General features: G+C 55.8%; 3 protein-coding genes across 4 annotated transcripts; 1 reads left to right on the forward strand and 2 right to left on the reverse strand.

Moving 5' to 3' along the window:
- Window positions 1-683: 683 nt before the first annotated feature.
- Window positions 684-6,846, forward strand: HSP90AB1 (heat shock protein 90 alpha family class B member 1). The gene is made up of 12 exons (XM_008691859.2): window positions 684-841; window positions 2,285-2,431; window positions 2,729-2,935; window positions 3,049-3,208; window positions 3,360-3,493; window positions 3,609-3,917; window positions 4,343-4,508; window positions 4,915-5,105; window positions 5,216-5,363; window positions 5,480-5,748; window positions 6,036-6,369; window positions 6,483-6,846. Exons 2-12 carry the CDS (start codon window positions 2,285-2,287, stop codon window positions 6,590-6,592), a joined length of 2,175 nt encoding a protein of 724 aa, XP_008690081.1. The 5' UTR covers window positions 684-841; the 3' UTR covers window positions 6,593-6,846.
- A 254-nt stretch (window positions 6,847-7,100) lies between these two features.
- On the reverse strand, window positions 7,101-10,537 carry SLC35B2 (solute carrier family 35 member B2). 2 transcript variants are annotated; one of them, XM_040643537.1, is made up of 4 exons: window positions 10,386-10,537; window positions 9,669-9,862; window positions 9,342-9,496; window positions 7,101-8,644 (listed from the first exon to the last, which is right to left on the reverse strand). In XM_040643537.1, the coding sequence occupies exons 1-4, from the start codon at window positions 10,394-10,396 to the stop codon at window positions 7,706-7,708; spliced, it is 1,299 nt and encodes a 432-aa protein (XP_040499471.1). In that variant the 5' UTR covers window positions 10,397-10,537; the 3' UTR covers window positions 7,101-7,705. The 2 variants fall into 2 exon arrangements, with proteins under 2 accessions (XP_040499471.1, XP_040499472.1); XM_040643538.1 differs by lacking the exon at window positions 10,386-10,537 and adding an exon at window positions 10,216-10,233.
- A 666-nt stretch (window positions 10,538-11,203) lies between these two features.
- NFKBIE (NFKB inhibitor epsilon) lies at window positions 11,204-18,723 on the reverse strand. The gene is made up of 6 exons (XM_008691964.2): window positions 18,100-18,723; window positions 15,586-15,688; window positions 14,640-14,862; window positions 13,506-13,594; window positions 13,103-13,342; window positions 11,204-12,215 (listed from the first exon to the last, which is right to left on the reverse strand). The coding sequence occupies exons 1-6, from the start codon at window positions 18,465-18,467 to the stop codon at window positions 12,150-12,152; spliced, it is 1,089 nt and encodes a 362-aa protein (XP_008690186.2). The 5' UTR covers window positions 18,468-18,723; the 3' UTR covers window positions 11,204-12,149.
- Window positions 18,724-19,049: the final 326 nt, after the last annotated feature.

Consider the following 19,049-nt stretch of genomic DNA (forward strand, 5'->3'; position numbering starts at 1 on the left):
GGGGCGGGGCCGCCAAGGCGGGTCTGGAAGCTGCTGGAAGTAATCGCAGTACCGCCGTCGTCGCTCCTTCCGCTGGGCGCAGGCAAAGAGTCCCCCTGCCAGCCCAGGCCGGCGCCCTTCCCCCAGCCGGAGCCACGCCCCGCTGCAAAGCCCTGACTCTTCCTCCTGCCTCAGGGAGGGCGGGGATCCGGGGGCTGCCTTAAGTTAGACCTAGAATTTCGCACCGTCCCTAAAGAAAACCCTTTCCCCTTATCAGGGCTGTAGGAGTGCGTAGGGCAGATTGTAGCAAAAAAGTCGAACCTGGGAGCCGAGGTCGGAGTGGTTGGCCGCTTCTATCTCTGCCCTCCACCTTTTTAGATGTTCCTCCAGGACAGGACTCTTGGGTTTGGAGGTGCCTGCCTCACAGGTTTATAGGAAGGTCAGTGGCATCCGCGCCCCTATATCCCCCGTTTATGACATACGAGCATTTCCAATCTTTAGCTCTTGGAGAGGGATCATGCCTTGGAATTGTGGAGATGTGGCCACAAAAAGGAATACTTGCGTGTGCTCTTAAGGCGGAGACTGAGAGCTGCTGCTCCCGCCCTTCCCCGCCCCCTCCCCTATTTTGGTCCATGACGTCAAGGTGGGCGGGCAGCGGCAGGTGCGGGGCTGACAGGCAGCCTCCTTTAAGGCGGAGGGATTCGGGGGCGGGCAGCTGGGCTGTGCTTCGCCGTATATAGAGCGGTTGGGGGCGCACAGCTGCTCTCTTGAGTCACCCCCGCGCAGTCCCTTTGCGGAGTCGTAGGCAGACGCAGGCCGTACGCACCGTGGTCTGTAGTGCTTACTGCTTTTTTCCTTTAAGGTAAGATTGGAGTTCCATTCAGATTTTTGTTCCTGGAATGGTCTTTTGAGTTGCTTTCGTTCCTCGTGTCCTTATCAAAGCCTAGATTTTGTTGTGTTGGAGCGGCCCCTGGAATAGGACGACTCCAAATTTCGTTTGAGGGAGGGGGTTCGCGAGTTAGGCTTATTTTTAAATCCGTGTGTGGGTGGGGGGGCTTCCCCGGGGCGGCGACTAGCGGTGGGGGAGATGGGCCGCGAAGTGGGCTTGGGGTAGTGGGCAGCTGCACGTGGTGTCCGCGCCGGTCCGGGACGCTGCCATGTTTGCCTCTCCACTTCCGGACGCGGCTACGGGGCGCCGGAGAGTCCCCAAGGGTGGTGGGTGTGCGCGCTGGACGTGACTCAGCACAGCCTGGTGTTGGCCTGGCTTTGGCATCTGCCCTGTGGGAAGCGTTTTTCAAGTGTTTTCGGTTCTTTTCTGTGAGGTTTTTCGGTGAGGAACGTTTACGGCTGGCTCTGGCCCATGGTGCTTTCTCCCTTCTTCCAGATCTTTCCTGCAGTGTCAGTGTGGGGGAGGGAAGAAGAGGGGGCAGGCTCTGGAAGATTCATGGGCCCTTTCCTCCCCCGCCCCTCCCAGAGAGCTGAGATTGTTCTGGAAGCTTCTGGAGCCCGGCGCCCCGCCCTGGTGCCCGGATGCTGGGGCGAAGGGAGGCTGCGCGGTGGCGCCCCCTCCTCGCGTGGCCCTGGCCGACGCATGTCCGGCAGTGACGAGGGTCTGCCCGGCGGACTACAGCCACCATCTTAGTTGGGTTTGGTTTGGTCCTGTATTGTAGTCACGTGTGTTCAGGGGGTCACGGTGGAGCTTTTGCTTTTCTCGGCTCTTTGTCTTAGTAGCTTCTAGGGCGGGTATCCACCGGTCTCAGGGGTAATCCTCCTGTGCCCTGAGGCAGCAATCCCACATGTGCTTGTGGGAGATACCCAGTGGGAGAGCCAGTTCCCAATTATTCCTCTTTTAACATGAAATCAGTCACTTTGGGCTACTGTTTTTCCTACCAAAAAAGGTAACAGAACTGCAGTCAGTGGTTTTCTCCTTCAAATGCCTGGAGCCCTTTTTGTGTTGGAGCCCCGAACTGCATGTCCAACAAGCTACCCAGTGATGATGAGGCTGTTGGGTCCCATGGACCATTTAAAGTGTTTAGACTCCAAGATACCTTTCCGAAACATTTGACATTGTATATTGTGTTAAAGAAGCTTTTTGAATTTTTCTTTCTAAATTGGGTTCCTTGTAAGGGTATAGGCTGGTATCTTTGAAGAAAACGTTTTACAGTCTTTCAGGAATATGTTTAGTACCCAGCTCAAAGCAGTTTGAAGTAAATCTCTTTGAGTTTTCATTGAGACTGGGATGAACTTGAGTGTTAAATATGGGGCCATGGTGTTCTTTTGTAATTCTTGACCGTTCTTATTTTAGATGCCTGAGGAAGTGCACCATGGAGAGGAGGAGGTGGAGACTTTTGCCTTCCAGGCAGAAATTGCCCAACTCATGTCCCTCATCATCAATACCTTCTATTCTAACAAGGAAATTTTCCTTCGGGAGTTGATCAGTAATGCTTCTGATGTGAGTGCTTTGGGTACCTTCATTTGTGGTATTTGTTTTCAGCATTCAGGAGAAGGGAGAAGAGTGGTTTGGCATTTTGTGGGGCTGCCGTTGGAGGGGATAAAACTGCTACTGTTCTTAGAAGAGTTTGCTTTACTCTGTGGGCATAGTTGGAATATTGTAATTCTAACTGTGATTCTTAAACCTCAGGTTGGGGTGGTAATCACAACTAAGGCTACTTGGACGTGAAAAAGTTTTCTTTTGGATCAAGATGAGCTTTGGGAAGCAGAAATGTAAAATTGAAATTTGTATTTTTAGGCCTTGGACAAGATTCGCTATGAGAGCCTGACAGACCCCTCCAAGTTGGACAGCGGTAAAGAGCTGAAAATTGACATCATCCCCAACCCCCAGGAACGCACCCTGACTCTAGTGGACACAGGCATTGGTATGACCAAAGCGGATCTCATAAATAATTTGGGAACTATCGCGAAGTCTGGAACTAAGGCGTTCATGGAGGCTCTTCAGGTATGTGGTGTTTTAGCTAGACACGCACTGTTCGTTTTTGGGGATATTCTTTGGTTTGGTGTGCTGTTTTGTGTTTTTTTAAACTAGCGTTTGACTTTAAAAACTTTTGGCAGGCTGGTGCAGACATTTCCATGATTGGACAATTTGGCGTTGGCTTTTATTCTGCCTACCTGGTAGCAGAAAAGGTGGTTGTTATCACAAAGCACAATGATGATGAGCAGTATGCCTGGGAGTCTTCTGCTGGGGGCTCCTTCACCGTTCGTGCAGACCATGGTAAGTTGACTTTCTGGTTAAGTTGTCTGGTCTAGAATTCTGGGGAAATCTGTAATAGAGATCTTAAGCATGTTCTTTGTAAAGTAGTTTTTTCGTTACAGTTCTGTATTTCATTTTCTGTCCCTACTGTATCGTAATTGACTTTTCCTAGGTGAGCCCATTGGCCGGGGTACTAAAGTGATCCTCCATCTTAAAGAAGACCAGACAGAATATTTAGAGGAGAGACGTGTCAAAGAAGTGGTGAAGAAGCACTCGCAGTTCATAGGTTATCCCATCACCCTTTATGTGAGTGTGGGCTGGCGATCCTCACACATACCATGTCTGCTGCTCAGGAGAAGGGGATGGGCCCTGGTGTTTCGGTGTTCTGTATTCTGAAACTACGGGTGTTTTGTACTTTCAGTTGGAGAAGGAGCGAGAGAAAGAAATCAGTGATGATGAGGCAGAGGAGGAGAAAGGGGAGAAAGAGGAAGAAGATAAAGATGATGAAGAGAAGCCCAAGATTGAAGATGTGGGCTCAGATGAGGAGGATGATAGTGGGAAGGACAAGAAAAAGAAAACAAAGAAGATTAAGGAGAAATATATTGATCAGGAAGAACTGAACAAGACCAAGCCCATTTGGACCAGAAACCCTGATGACATTACCCAGGAGGAATATGGAGAGTTTTACAAGAGCCTTACTAATGACTGGGAAGACCACTTGGCGGTCAAGGTGAGAAGCCTTCCATGTGGACCCAATAAGAGAAACAGGCAGAAGGGTGCTGCTGGTGGTGGACAAGTGGAACTTGCCCACCTGGTCGGTAGGTGGGAACTGAGTGCCACGGAGCCGTGTCCATTCACCTACTGGTGACCCAGGGTGAAGAAAGGACATCCTTCCCAGTGACCTCACTTTGTCTGCATGGCAGGTTCTTGATGGTATTGTTTTCTCATTGCTCGAAGGGTTAGACACAGCTGTCCCAGTTTAGCTTAATTCAGGGTGTGAGAGCTAAATTTGCTCAACAGCTGTCCTAGGGCATCTCTTTTATCCTTGGTTCTTGGGGAAGGTCTTTGTTCTAAACTGTTCATTGAAGTGATGTTGGGAATAAACACCTCTGTCTTGAAGTATACTATTGGTTCGTCTTGGATTTTTTTTTTCAGCACTTCTCTGTAGAAGGTCAGCTGGAATTCAGGGCACTGCTGTTCATCCCCCGTCGGGCTCCTTTTGACCTCTTTGAGAACAAGAAGAAAAAGAACAACATCAAGCTCTACGTGCGCCGTGTGTTCATCATGGACAGCTGTGATGAGCTGATACCAGAGTATCTCAGTGAGTGCGGGCCTGGTCTCATGTAGCTGGGCACAGGCCGTTGAAGCCCCCTCAGCATTCTCAAGAAAGGGAGGTCTTGGGGTTTTTTTGGTTTTGGGGGGGTTTTTTGAAAATGAAGTCTTTATTGTAGATAACATGGCAAATGAAGGTTTGGTGAGAAAATGGGTCCTATTGAATTTAGATACTCCTATTTTTATTTATTTTTTTAAATATTTTATGTATTTGAGAGAGCACATGAACACAAACGGGGAGCAGTAGGCTCCCCACTGAGCAGGGAGCCCAATGCAGGACTCTGTCCCAGGACCCTGGGATCATGACCTGAGCTGAAGGCAGATGCTTAACTAACAGCCACCAGGTGTCCCTGCCCTGTGTATTTTTAACTCTCTTTCTCCCTGGTTGATTGCAGACTTCATCCGTGGTGTGGTTGACTCCGAGGACCTGCCCCTGAACATCTCCCGAGAAATGCTCCAGCAGAGCAAAATCTTGAAAGTCATTCGCAAAAATATCGTGAAGAAGTGCCTTGAGCTCTTCTCTGAACTGGCAGAAGACAAAGAGAACTATAAGAAATTCTATGAGGCGTTCTCTAAAAACCTTAAGGTAGAGACGCAAAACAGTTACTTAAAACTTATGGTGGACGGTTATTTTTCATTCACATAGAGGGTAACAGATTATTTACAGGTAAAATTGTTTTTTTCCCGCCCTCGAAGCTTGGAATCCATGAGGACTCCACCAACCGGCGCCGCCTCTCTGAGCTGCTGCGCTACCACACGTCCCAGTCTGGGGATGAGATGACGTCTCTGTCCGAGTATGTGTCCCGCATGAAGGAGACCCAGAAGTCCATCTATTACATCACTGGTGCGTTGGAGCCTGGGTCTGATCAAAGCCTCTCGGGTGTGAGGAGGGTAGGGAGGGCATTTGGGCATCCCTGGGAACTGACATTCTGACCTGAGTCACATTCAATAACCCTACAGGTGAGAGCAAGGAGCAGGTTGCCAACTCTGCGTTCGTGGAGCGAGTGCGGAAGCGGGGCTTCGAGGTCGTGTATATGACGGAGCCCATCGACGAGTACTGCGTGCAGCAGCTCAAGGAGTTTGATGGGAAGAGTCTGGTCTCGGTTACCAAGGAGGGCCTAGAGCTGCCTGAGGATGAGGAGGAGAAGAAGAAGATGGAGGAGAGCAAGGCCAAGTTTGAGAACCTCTGCAAACTCATGAAAGAAATCTTGGATAAGAAAGTTGAGAAGGTAAACAATTCTGGGACCTAGGATGTATTTTGTAAACAAGTGCTTTTAGGGCTGCTTCCCTCCTAATCTCGGGGCGCTACGCAATGAGTAGTTGTAAGTAGCCTCGTTGGTTTAGAGCTTGTCTAAACCAGGCAGGTTTAACTTAAGGTTGGTATATCTGTAATATTGGACAAAGGTTTCAGCTTTGCTTGAGTTTCTTCAGAGAATAGAAATTAACATACGGTCATTTAAGCCTGGAAATGGTAACCTGATTTCCTATCAACGTAAGTTTTTGTGGCTGTCCACAGGTGACAATCTCCAACAGGTTAGTGTCTTCACCCTGCTGCATTGTGACTAGCACCTATGGCTGGACGGCCAACATGGAGCGGATCATGAAAGCCCAGGCCCTTCGGGACAACTCTACGATGGGCTATATGATGGCCAAGAAGCACCTGGAGATCAATCCTGACCACCCCATCGTGGAGACACTGAGGCAGAAGGCGGAGGCGGACAAGAACGACAAGGCTGTCAAGGACCTGGTGGTGCTGCTCTTTGAAACGGCTCTGCTGTCTTCTGGCTTCTCACTCGAGGATCCCCAGACTCACTCCAACCGCATCTACCGCATGATCAAGCTAGGCCTGGGTGAGTACCTTTGTTACCAGAGGGCGGGGCAAGGAACCGGGGAGCTGGTCTCACAGGGACAAATTTTGATTTAGTTGGATCAAAGTTCATGTGCCATTTTTTTCTACTTCCAGGCATTGATGAAGACGAAGTGACAGCAGAGGAACCCAGTGCTGCTGTTCCTGATGAGATCCCCCCCCTTGAGGGTGATGAGGATGCCTCTCGCATGGAAGAAGTAGATTAGTCCTACCTGCGGACCTTGTGCCCGCTGTATAGTGTCCCCCTGGCTCCCCAGCAGCCCTGAGTGGCCCTGGTTCACCTGGTTCCCTCTGCCGATGTCTAGTGATTTTTTTTTTTCCCTTCTCCTGTCTTTGAGGCAGGAAAGAAGGCCCTCAAGCCCTATCCCTTCTGATATTTGACAAGGGGTTTGGATGTGTATTGTGGTTTTGTTTATTTTGTTGAGATTAAAGTATGCAAATAAAGACACAGTTTTATACAGTTATGCTCTCCTTGTAAAGTGGATGTTATGCTGCCTTCTGAGTTTCCTTAGCTCTATCCCAAGTCGTACCTGCTGTCATTCTGAGGATAGGTATTTCTGGTACAGTGAAAGCTAAGGTCACCTGTAGCCACTTAGCACTTCTGAAGTTCCCCAACATTGACTCTAAAAGGTAGCTTCAAACTAGCACGTATAATATCCTCTTGGTCCCCTTCCTAAAGCATACACTCGAGTGAGCCAAAACACAGGACTTAAGCCCATTGCAATTTAATTTAATAAAATAAAATTATAAGAGCAAAATTACATTTCCAAAGTACCAAAACCTGCAACTGCCTCTTGGAGCAGAGCCTAGGGATCCAGGAGCGGAGAAGGTGGTGTCACTGGGCAGGGCTCTCCCATCCCCCTCCTCCAGCACAGCACCATCTTTCACGGACTCCTGGGAAAGCAGCACTTGGAGCCTACAACACTTGTGCTTTTCTCCCCAGAGTAAGAACCGTAGGTCTCTGGGAGGGCGTCTGCAAGGGTGGGCTACTCAGGGTAGTGGACAAGCACAGGTGAGGTTGGTGGAGCCCACAGGGCAAGACCTCCAGAAATTGGAGGGGGTGGGGGCTTCGGAAGGTGCCTCTGCCTTCTCGGCTCCCCTCCGCACTGAGGCGGGTCCTCAGAATCCCTACTAGAGAACGGGTGACTTAAGGCAAAGGGGAAGGCTGCCTCTTGGACTCAACCCCAACTTGCGGAGCTGGTTGGTGATACTGAGAAAAAAACCTGCATTCTTCCCCCGAGCCAGCCGCCTCAAAAGTTACAGTAGGAGAGGGAAACTGGCGTGGTGAGGGTCTTGTTCCACTCCAGCCCTCAGGCCCCTCAAACTTTCTGCACCGGAGACTCGACAGGCACAGCCTTCTTGCCCCGCTGCTTTAGGCGGCCCCGGGCATAGACTCTGAGCAGGAGGGCAGCAAAGACCACAGCCACCCCCAGACCCCCCACCACAGTGACAGTGTGGCCATAAAGAAGGCAGGAGAGGAGGATGGCGAAGGCCTGGCGGAGGGTCATGATGATGGTGAAGATGGCGGCCCCGAACTGCCCGATGGTGTAGAAGATGAAGAGCTGGCCGCACGCGGAGCAGACCGAGAGCAGCAGGGCGTGCGCGGCGAATTCACTGTGTCGCCCCATAAAGCGGGTTCCCTCCAGGAGGGCCCCCTGCTCCAGCAGGGAGCCCACCGTGAAGAGGCAGGAGAAGAAGTTGACCCCGAACATCATCTGCACCGAAGACATCTTATAGGCAAACAGGGCGTCCTGCCAGTTGGAGGTAAAGCTGTCGAAGGCAATGTAGCCTGCCAGCAGGATGAGGCCCGACAGCGTGGTGGCCGGGGAGCTGCGGGGCTCCGGTCCGCTGGACAGCAGAAACATGCTGACCCCGATGGAGATGAGGCCGGCTGTCAGGTATTCCCAGTGTTCATAGCTGCGCCGAGACACCAACTTGCCCATCAGCATGACCGGGATCACCTTGGAGGCCTTGGCCAGCACCTGGGTGGGGAAGCTGACGAACTTGAGCGCTTCGTACTGACACCAGCTGCTAAGCACATTGGACAGGCTGGCAAAGGAGTAGCGGTACATGGGGGCCCCGTGGCGGGGCTGCTTGCAGAGGGTGCAGTAGACGCCGGCGACCACCAGCGCCAGCACGCGGTTCATTAGCACCAGGAACTGGGAGTCCGTGAAGCGCTCGCCGGGCGATGTGGCGGTAGCCCCATAGCTGCGGGTCATCACTCTTTCCTGCAGCACTCCCCAAGTCAGATAGGACACCTGGGCGGGGGAGGACGAGGACAGGGGAGAAGAGATGCAAGAGAAGGGAAAGGGGTAAAAAAGCATCCGGACAACTTCCCTCTCCTCAGGTATCTAAATGATTTAAAGGACAGCAGACGTATTTTGGTCCCTCCATAGTAACTCGTCTCCCCTCCCAAGCTTGCATTCACCTTGGAGAGAATCCAGTGTGTGTGAAGACCCTGTGCGCCCCACACAAGGGGCTGTTAAAGCCGACTCCATCCCAGGTATCTTCCTATCTATTCTCAGTCAATTCAGGGAGTTAAAAGATGGGACACCTGTTAGGTCAGCATGTGGACAGGTAGCAGTGCGCACGCCCAAGTGCCGAGAGCTCAGCATCTTAGCTCCTTCTCACATGTAGCGGGGAAGGCTGAAGGGCTTCCCCAAACTTCGATCAGTGGGTTAACACTACATGAGACACATCATCGCAAGGGGGAAGTGCAGGAGCAGCACAAAAGACATCACAGAAAAGAGGGTAAGAGGAAAGAAGGAAGGAAAAGACAGCACGTCCTCCAACCACTTCTAAGAAGATGATGGCACAGTGCACCCTTGGGAGGAGGGGCCACATAACACACTAGCCAGGGAACTGTTGGGACTGGTAGGATGAAAACTTCGGTTCCGTGCAGTCCCTGTGCACCGGGACCCCACCCAGGAAGAGAAGCAGCGCCCGCCTACCTACCTGCAGCCCCGCACCACAGAAGAGCAGCTTCAGGGCCTGCCAAGTGGGAGTGGTCTCTGCCGGCTCCGACCGGGAAGCCAGAGGAACCTCGTCAGAGGCCTTGGGCTCGTTGCCAAACACACAAGTTTTCACCAGGGGGAAGCAGAGACCCCTGCCTAAAAAAAGGCACACAAGGTCCAGACCTCATCTTCCCCAGAGCAGCCAGCTACCCCGCTGCCGGGCCTGCAGGTCCCCCTCCCTCCCTTTCCAAGCCACACCCCTATTTGGACTGCTAGTCAGCACTCATAAAACGGACCTAGCACACCAACCCACCCTTAGCGCACACACCTGTCTCCAGGTAGTTCTTCCGCCTGAAGTACTGCACCATCAGGTAGCCGGGAACCATAAAGCTGGCGTAGCCTGCAGCATTCACCAAAAACCGGAAGAACCAAAGCTGCGTCCATGACTCTGGAGGGGCTTCGGGGGTCTCCCCACCTGCGCCCAGGGAGGGGAGCGCAGCCAGCACCACCACTGCCCACCACCTGCGGGGACAGCGGACGTAAGGGTTAGGGTGCAGTTCCTCATCCACTCGGCCCTCCAGAGGGGACTACACTGGAGAAGGGCCCGGAGTCTCCCCGCCCCCCTCAGCTGCAGCCCAGCCCGGACAAAGAGCCTCTCTCTCTCCTGGGGCGGGGGGGACGGGGGGCGGCGCGGGCCAAGCAGGGCTCCCTCCCTCCCCGGGGGCGGACCCGCCCCTCTGACCACACAGGTTCCCTCTGTTCCCTCCAGCGCTCGCCGGCCGCTCTGGCCACAGGCGGCGCCCCCTCCTCCCACCCCGCCTTCCAGGATCCGGGAGCGCCAGGGTTCCCAACTCCTCCGCCCGACACTCCCGGACCCTCGCCAGGAGCACGAGTCCGCGCCGCGCCTCCCTCCCTGCCGGCTCCGGGCCCCGCGGGCCGGCCGCCCAGCAGCTGGGACCCCACCCGGCCCCTCCGTGCCCAGCAGCGGCAGTCACGTGGCCCGGGGGCTCGGTCACGTGGGCCCGCCGCTCCCCTAGCCCCGCACCTGGCGTCCATGGTCCGGGCCGCGTGGGGCGGAGGGGGGCCGGGGAATGCGGTCCCCGGGCCGCGCTCTCCCTCCGCTTCCGACGCGGCCTCCAGCAGCGGCCAGTGAGCGAGCGGCTAGCGGAAGTGCCGCGCTCTTCCCGCCTCCCTCCCCGCGGCCGCCCCTCCGCCCCCAGCCGCGACCACGCAGCGCCCCGGGCCGCCGGCGGGCCACAGCGCCCCCGCGTGGCCCGGAGGGAGACGCGGCTCGGGAGCCGGGCGCCGGGCTGCCCCGGACGGGGCGGGGGGAGGCGGGGAGCCCCCAGGCCGCGCACCCCGACCCCGCTTCGCCTTGGCCCTTAGCCCTCACAACCAACCCGGGAGGTGGTGGTGCCCCCTGCCGTCTTGGGACGGGGACATTGTGGTTCTGCGTCCCAAGCACTTCCTCTTACGTTACCCCTTTCCCATTTTCTGACAGGAAGCTCTCTCCTTCCTTTCTCCGCTGGGCTGCAGTTCTGTCCACCAACCACCCATGACCTTCGAGGCTCTGCATGACCTGGCCCCTCCACCTCGCCCACTCACCCACCCTCTGCCGAGTCCCACTGGCCCGCCCTCCGGGGCCTCTCAGCAGAGGCCTTCCCCTGGACACTCGTCCTTCTGTCCAGGCTGAGATGACACGCCTCACAGACCTCCCCCGACTACCCGAAGGAGGGCCCTCCACCGACTCGTGTTCTCACTTTACTTTTCCTTCACAGCATCCACTGCAACTTGTAATTATCTATTTATTTGGACGTTTATGATTTTAATGGCTGTCTCATTCACTAGACTGTAAGCTCCAAGTGGCCAGAGATTGTGTTGGTTTATTCCCCCACACCCAGACGACCATATTCACCTAACAGGGACTTCAAACGCGTGGAATGAAAGGAAAAACAGAGAAAGCCATAGCTCCCTCGTGTTAGCCTCCAAGGCTAGCCCTTCTCTCTGGGTCCTCCAGGGCAGTGACGAGCACCACCCTCGGGGTGGGGTGGGGGGTTCTTCTCATTTATCTGTGTCCGCAGGAAGGGCAAGGGTTTGTGATGGACAGACAGGCCTGAGGACTGTTAGCTCTCCCCATAACCCCCCACACCTAGCAAGGTCCTACCCTGCTCCGGTGGCAATTTCCTTCTGTCTCTGCCATAAAGTCACAAGGCAGGCCTATCTAAAAATCCCCAACGCACACAGACATGCGCGTGCGCAAAATAACTCTGGGGGGGGGGACTTTTTAAAGGTCTCTGCTGTTTTAGTGTCATGTTATTGAAACGTCCCCTTCTCCAAAGGCTCAGTTCAGGGCCTCCTGTGTAAAGTCTTTAAACAACAATGTTTAAGAGTCCTCAACAGCAGTGGGTTGGAACCCCTCAGGGTCCTGCTTGCTGATTTCAGTTTCTCTCCTCCCTCGGGAGAGTCCATGTTTTCCTACTGCTTGGCAGCTTCAAGGCTGACCCAACGTGGGTAGAAACGAGAGCCCCTGCCATCTTCTAGAAGCAAACAGGCTTCGCCCAGGATGCCTCGGGCTTTGGGAGTCCTCAAGAATCTCCGTCCACCTAGGAAGGTCTTCCTTCCAGACTGGCCTTCTCTCACTTGCGATCCCTCCTCTCAGCTCAGGACTGTGCCGGCCCCAGGCTGTGGCCTCAGCAGTCCCCAGGACACCAGGAGGGCACATTGTCTGGGCCCAAACTGCAGCAGCTATGGCTCCAGCTTCCAGATGGAAAGAGATGGAGTCTCCAGGGCCCCAGACTCTGCCCTGGCTTCAGTCAGCACACAGCAGTGGCTTCCCAGAGATCTTCAGGTCATCAAAAGGCAAAAGAGCAAAGGGCTGAGAAAGAGAATGGAGAGAAGCAGGATAAGGGCCCACGGGAAAAAGGCAGCAATGGTGAAAGGGAGCTGGGGAGACAGATTGGGCCTTTTCCTCTCCACCAAATGACAGTTGAAGGACATCTCGGAACAAATCTTCCTACTAATCCCCCAAATAGGGGCCCCTCTGGGCTAGGCAGAGCCCTGAAGCCTTAGGCAGGCCCTCACTCTCTAAGCTAATGTCAGAATATCAGAGCCAACAAGGACCCCAGAAGTGATCTAGCCCATGGGACTGGGGGTTTTTGTTGGCAGTGGGGTGGAGTACTTATGAAACATTTTGAATTTTTTTTTTTTTTAAGTAAGCTCTAGGCCCAACATGAGGCTTGAACTCATGACCCTGAGTTCAAGAGTCACACGCTCTACTGACTGAGCCAGCCGGGCGCCCCTGAATACTTTTTGACACTGAACATTTTAAAATGGGAAAGAATATACAGGAAATCTAGGTTCCATCTCTCTTAAAAAAATTCCAAGACCCGGAAGTACTGGGCCCACATTCCTCCTCTGCGACTACCTGCTGAAGCCAAGTACAGTGACCCTTGGGCATAGCCTCTGATCTCCCACAGGCCCCACCACCCTGTCTTAACACCTAGCCAGCCTCACTGATCCACTGTAACTGCAGGGCTCCTGTTCCAGTCCAAGCTGGAGCTCCCTGGTCTTGACCAACTAAGAAGACAGGTGGAGGGAGGGGCAGAGGCTTGCTCAAGGTCCCACAGTGGGTGAGTGGCAGAGTCGTGGATGTGGACTGCACCCCGGAATCCCGGCTCCTCGGCCCTTTCAGCCGCCCCAGGGCCTGTCTCTGCTATGGGTCTGGGAGATCCTGGCGAGCAGAGCCGAGCCTGTGCCTCTTACATCCTCAGCCAGGTCCTGGGGAGTCTCGTCCTCCACATTCCGCAGCAGGGAGTCGGCGCCTGCCTCGCACAGAGTAGACGAGATGCTGCTGAGGCCCCGACCGGCCGCGAGGTGCAGGGGTGTGCAGCCGTTGAGCATGCGCGCGTCCACCCGGGCGCCCGCCTGGAGCAGGAACTGTACCAGACCCCGCTCCTGGGTCTCCACAGCCAGATGCAGCGCCGTCTTCCCACTCGTGCCCTCCTGTAGGGGAATGAGGCTGTCAGCCGGGGGCCTCGAGAGCCATCATGCTGGGCCCGGGCCCAGAGAAGGAGGTGAGGGCCACCGGGTCTGCCCGCTGGGCAGGGGGCCGGGGGCGGGACAGGGCGGTGGCGCAGGCCCCGGGCTGGTCCTGACAGCCCCTCACCTGCGTGTCAATGTCGGCTCCGTTCTGGAGCAGGAGTTCCATGAGCGGCCGGTTCCTCTGCAGGGTGGCAATGTGGAGACACGCCAGACCTGGGATGGGGTGAGGGGGGGGGCTGCTCAGCAGCAGCCACCAACTCCCTCTCCCCCTCTTTCAGGGACCTCCCTGCCCCTCAGCCCCCAGGGACTTACTGCCCACTCAGTGCCTCTGATCACAGGACTGTTCAAACACAAACCCAAAAAACCCCCTCAAAAGTCTGAGGGGAAAGGAACTCAAAGTTTCCACTTTTTCAGAGTCATGTTATTGAAACTTTCACGCTTCAGGGGTCAGGTGGCTGAGTGACACCCCATATACACGCGCACCCTCCCCCCCACATACCCCTCCCCCCTTCTCTCTCTCCCCTCCCCCCCTCTCAAACTCTCCCTGCCTTCAAGACCTATCCAAAAACCACCTTCTTCAGAGCTCTCCAGGATCCCCAGGCCTCAGCCCTTCCCTGGGCTCCCCTAACCTCTCTGCTGTCTCCTTTCTGGTGTGGACCCCCCCTCCCCGAACTAGATTCAAAGTGACACCCCTCACCTCCTTCAAGTCTCTGCTCCAACTCCCTGCTCCTTGAGGGTTTCCCTGGCCGTTCTCTTTCAAAATCACCCCCCCATCCCTGACATTCTAGTTCTCACTCTGCTCTCCTGAAAAGGGCTTGCTGCTTGCTAACCTGCTAGAAAACTCCCTGCTTAGGCTTCCTGTTGGCCTCCATCATTGTCTGTTTTGTTCACAGACACCAGTCCAGCTCCCGGAATACTGTCTGGCACATAGCAGGCCCTCAGTACATTTTTGTCACATGAATTAACGAGTTCATCGAAATCTGTTAAACTAAATAGCTTGAGGGCAAGGTTTGGCTCTCTCTTTTGCACACAGCAGGCTCTCAGTAAGTTCTCAATCAAATTCCTTCCTTCCTTCCTTCCTTCCTTCCTTCCTTCCTTCCTTCCTTCCTTCCTTCCTTCCTTCCGCAAAGATGTACCGAGTACCTATGTGCTTGGAACTGGAGGTGCATTGATGGACACGCTGTGAGCCTCCTTTCCCTGAGAGTGGGGGTCCATCTCCTGCTCCCTTCTCATCCCACGGTCCCTGAGGCCGCCATACCTTGCCAGTTTTGTAGCTGGAGGTCCAGGGAGTGGGATGGTCCTCGGCCTGGCTCTGGCCGCCCCTCCAGCAGGCAGCGGGCACAAGCCAGGTGCTGGCGCTGACAGGCCACATGCAGGGCCGTGTCACCATGTCGATCCTGTAGCACCCGACTAGCCCCCTTCAGCACCAGGGCCCGAACTGCTCCAGGCTGGTCCAGATGTACAGCCAGATGGAGTGCGGTCTGCAGGCATGAAGGGGCACAGGGCAAATGTACAGACGCCTACCTCTGGGGACATGCTAGGGTAGACCCAGGAATTAGCAGCTGCCAGCACCTTCTCTGAGGGCAGCTTATAAAGACTGTGGCCCTGGTCTTCCAAGGAAATGCTATAAAACCCTTCCCTCTGTCACCGCCCGCCAAGCTCTTGGGACCCCCAGTTCCGGAGGCAGGGTGAGGGAAGTGGGCCCCTGCTCTTCTTGCAGGTCCCTTCAGCCCCTGGAGAAAGGACAGATGGGGGTGGGGTCTTACCCCCCCCCCCCACCTCCCAGGGAGCCCCCTGTTATCCCCAGGGGCCAGGTGACAAGGAAAGGCAGGCGGGAGGAAAGACAGAGGTACCAGGCAGCCTCCACCGGGCATTCTCCTCTTTTAAGCCTCCATGCGGATGCCACCTCCCATATTAAGCCTTCCCGGGCTGCTCCCTACAGACACTGGATCCCACAGTAGCTGCTATGTGTCTCTATCATAATCTTGTCACTGTGCTATGTAATTAGGTGTTGACATGAGTCCCCTAGCCCAGGCTCGAGCACCCTGTGGGCAGAGTCTGTGTCTTACTCATGTCTGTATCATTGGCTTCTATCCCGGTGGCCGGCATATGGTTTCCGGAGTGCATAGCCTCAGTATACTCGTGCGGCTGCTAGGAATGGGGCAGGTACAGGTATCTGGGCAGAGCCCACTCTCTCCACCCACCTGGTAAAGGTTGTTCTGAATGTCCAGGACCTCCTGGGGCAGCAAAGCCAGGCAACAGAGCAGCACAGCTGGGGCCTCGTGAATCACCGCCAGGTGGACCAGCCTGGGAGGGGGAAGCAGCAGGAACAGCGTTTAGTGTCAGGGCTCAGGCCCTAGATAGGGAGCTAGGGAGCTAGGGTCCTGGGGTCCTGGGGTTAGAAGGAAGAGCACATCAATCTCCAAGAAGCCACTCATAGGGCAGGTGTAGGAAGTGAGAGTTTGGGCCAGGAAGTGAGGGTTGGTGAGGGAAGCCGGGGATCCTGGGGCTGGGAGCTCCAAGTTCCCATCTCTGGCCTTCAGGAGGGCCTTGGCGGAGTGGGAGCGTGGGCAGGGTGCTGATGGGACAAGGTCCTTCCTGTTCGGCCTGCCCACACCCCACTCCCCTCTGGCCCCAGGGCCCTGCCAGGCCGGCTGCAGCTCAAAGCCAAACTGAAAGCTGCTGGGGTAGCACAGAGGTGGTTTCCGGGGCTGAGCTCCCCACCTCCGCCAACCCCAACAGGGAGGACTGAGAGGCAGGAGTGCCCCCACTCCCAGCGACTCAGTGTTCCACGTTCCAAGGGAGAGAAAACAGAAGCTCTTGGAAGAGGAGCCTGGAGACAGCGAGGCATCCTGTCCTGCCGCCCTTCACAGGGGAATCAAGAGGGTCAGTCTGCAGACAGCACAGACTGGGTGGGGCCTGACCAGAGGCCCTCCACTCCGCATACAGTTCCAAGGGGAGGTCTGTGCGGTGCAGAAAATGTGCGTCTCTTGGGGGCCAAAGAGCCTTAGCCTCTTGCTAAGGTGGGAGGGGGCAGCTGGGAGGGGAAGTTCCAGTCCTGGGGTTTCCCCACATCAGGTGGGGAAAACGAAAGCCAGAGCTGGAGGGTCTAGGCCAGGACAGCTGCCTTGGGGCATTAACTGCCCCAAGGGGTAGTTTGGGTAAAGGCGTATCCGGGCTGGGGAGGGGGCTGCTCAGGCACGAGGAGGGCAGGCTTGGTGGCAGGCGGCAGGAGAGGCCCAGGAGAGAGTGACGGAGGGAGGGCGGGAGGAACCGCTCTGGAAATCCCCTCGGCCAGGGCCTGTTCTCTAGGTCACATTCCTGCAGCCACCTCCCTCTCTCCCTGTCTCCCCTCCTCCCACTTCCTCTTCCCACTTCCATAAGTCCTACAGGCCAGACACCTCTGAGGGAAGAGAGTGCCTTCTCCTCCCTAGGGACCTCCTGGGGAGTCTTGCCGCCTCTTCTCTGCCCCCCCCCCCACAGTCTAGATAGACACCTGTCTCTAACTAGGTAAAGGCTGCAGCAGCGGAGAGGCTAACAAAGGACGGCAGTGTCAGAAGTCTTCAATCCCTAGGTCAAAGGTCAGTCATAGGTATTCCACATGGAGCCCCCCAAATCTTGGTTCTGGGCCTGAGGCTGGTGATCTGGTTACAAAAAGGCCTGGGGTCATTCCTTTCCCACCCACTGGGTCCACGGGCTGTCTTTGTCAAAGGCCACCCAGGATTAGGACTCTTCCCATCTCCAAAAAGCAGGTCAGGACAAACACCTCTGGCCTCCTCTACCCACCCCACCACCATTCATTCCAGCATCCCTGATCAGGGACCCCGGCCCACTCCACTCTGTTTCTCGCCCCCAAATCCCAGCCACCCCTTCACCTGACGGTGTTTCTTCTTCCTAAGGGGCAAATCTTCAACTGGCCAGTCCCTCCCACACAAGCTGCTTCTTGGTTCAACTGCCTGCCCCCCAACTGCCTGGGCCCGGGAGAGGAAGGGTAAACTAAAGGGATCAGACAGGACAGGGAGGGAGACTTGGGGGGCTCAGGAGGTGGAGGGTGTCGGTAAAGCTGACTCCAGCCCTCACTTCCCCTTTTGCAGCAGAGAAGGAAGTATGCTGGGCCGCCAGTCGCTTGTCTGTCTGCTGGGGCAAGAGTGCCCCAGCCTGGCTCACCCCCTCTTCCTCGGAGCTAGCCTCGGCTCTGCACCCTGGCAGTACCCCCATCCTTAGCTTCCTGACCCCCACTGGCAACCTGTAACTGGCACCTTTTGTTCCTTGAGACAGGGTATTCTGAGGTCAGGGGCTGGGAATCCCAGATATTGAGCAAACAAGGATGCCCTCTCCCCCAGCAAGGGAAAAAAAAAAAAAAAAAACTTGGACTGGTCAGGGGAATTTTCACTTCCAAGGGGTGGGTTATTGGCAGCTTTCCAAGTTGCTAGCTGGGGTTCCAGGTGTCTGGTAAGGGCCCTGTCAGCTCTGCCCACCTTCCAAAGGGAAAGCAGAGAGATGATGCCATGGCCTCTGGTCCGGGGCTGGCCAGAGCTCAAAAGTGGGCTGAGAGTGAAGTCTGGAGTTTGGAAGAGAGAGTGGGGACTGCCCCTTCCAGCGCGGGTGTCTTGAGGTACCCTCACAGAGTGGGTTCCCGGCCTGTTGAAGATCCTGGCAGACCAGGAGTTAGCATCGATTGGAAGGGGTCCCTGTCTCAGCCTAGACCCCATACTCACGTGTCTCCATCTTCGGAGATGTAAGTGAGTGCTTCCAGCTGCTGAGGGCTCAGCGCCCCCGCGGCGGGGAGCGGCGAGCGTGGAGCTGGGTTCTCGGTCTCCGTGCCCCCCAACAAGGGCAGGGGCTCGGTGAGCGACGAGGAACCATAGGTGGAGTCAGCACGCTCCCCATCTGTGTCTTCCTTCTCCTGTGGCTCCCTGGCTGTTCCCGGAGGATGAGTCCAGGGTTGGGGGCCGCCGCCATCCGAGGGCCCAGAGGCTGGGGCCGGGGTGGGCTCGGGCAGGGAGCGCAGAGAGCGCAGAGACTCGATGCCCGAGTCATACTGGCTCTCATCTGTCTCGTCCGGCCCCTTCCGCGCCTCCGACATGCCAGCGGTGCCGGCCCGCGGGGGCCAGGTCCGAGCAGGATCCGGCTCCAGGCTCCGCCGCGCCGCCTTTCCGGGTTGCAGGTCCGCCTTGCAGAGCTGGCGCCCGGTCGGGAGTGGCCTCCTTCCCGGGCTGCGGGAGCCCGAGGGGTCGGCGAGAAGCGCGGGCGAGGCTTGGAGCGCCGGAGGCTTCCACGGCAGCGGCTACTCAGGGCAGCTGGACTGCCCAGTAGGACTCGCTCTCTCGCCCCGCCCCTCAGGCCCCGCCCCCGACAGGCGCTTCCGGACCGAGGCCCCGCCCTCCGGAATCCCCCTTACCCCGCCCTCTGGGTTGGCTTCGAGTCAGGGGTTACCCGGTCCTGAGTCACTCGTGCGTTAATTCACCCACTCATTCATTCATTCATTCATTCATCCGTCCGTCCATCCATCCATTCATTCATTTTTTTCCCTTCTTTTCATTCATTAATTCCATGCATTTTCTTTCTTTCCTTCCTTTCTTCCATTTCTTCATTTTTTCCATTCATTCATTATTCGTTTTTATTTTTTTAAAGATTTTTATTTATTTATTTGACACAGAGAGAGCGA

Source organism: Ursus maritimus, unplaced genomic scaffold, assembly GCF_017311325.1.
Source record: "Ursus maritimus isolate PB19 unplaced genomic scaffold, ASM1731132v1 scaffold_29, whole genome shotgun sequence".
NCBI lineage: Eukaryota > Metazoa > Chordata > Mammalia > Carnivora > Ursidae > Ursus > Ursus maritimus.

Coding starts and splice junctions, on each gene's coding strand:
- HSP90AB1 (XM_008691859.2), top strand. CDS start 2,285: ATGCCTGAGGAAGTGCACCATGGAGAGGAGGAGGTGGAGACTTTTGCC. Junction 2,936..3,048: donor CGTTCATGGAGGCTCTTCAG/GTATGTGGTGTT, acceptor AACTTTTGGCAG/GCTGGTGCAGACATTTCCAT. Junction 4,509..4,914: donor GCTGATACCAGAGTATCTCA/GTGAGTGCGGGC, acceptor GGTTGATTGCAG/ACTTCATCCGTGGTGTGGTT.
- SLC35B2 (XM_040643537.1), bottom strand. Junction 9,497..9,668: donor GAAGAACTACCTGGAGACAG/GTGTGTGCGCTA, acceptor GCCTTTTTTTAG/GCAGGGGTCTCTGCTTCCCC. Junction 8,645..9,341: donor TCTGTGGTGCGGGGCTGCAG/GTAGGTAGGCGG, acceptor TCCCCCGCCCAG/GTGTCCTATCTGACTTGGGG.
- NFKBIE (XM_008691964.2), bottom strand. CDS start 18,467: ATGTCGGAGGCGCGGAAGGGGCCGGACGAGACAGATGAGAGCCAGTAT. Junction 13,343..13,505: donor GAGCCGACATTGACACGCAG/GTGAGGGGCTGT, acceptor ATTCCCCTACAG/GAGGGCACGAGTGGGAAGAC. Junction 12,216..13,102: donor CCCAGGACCTGGCTGAGGAT/GTAAGAGGCACA, acceptor TCTCTTTCTCAG/CCCTTTGCTCTTTTGCCTTT.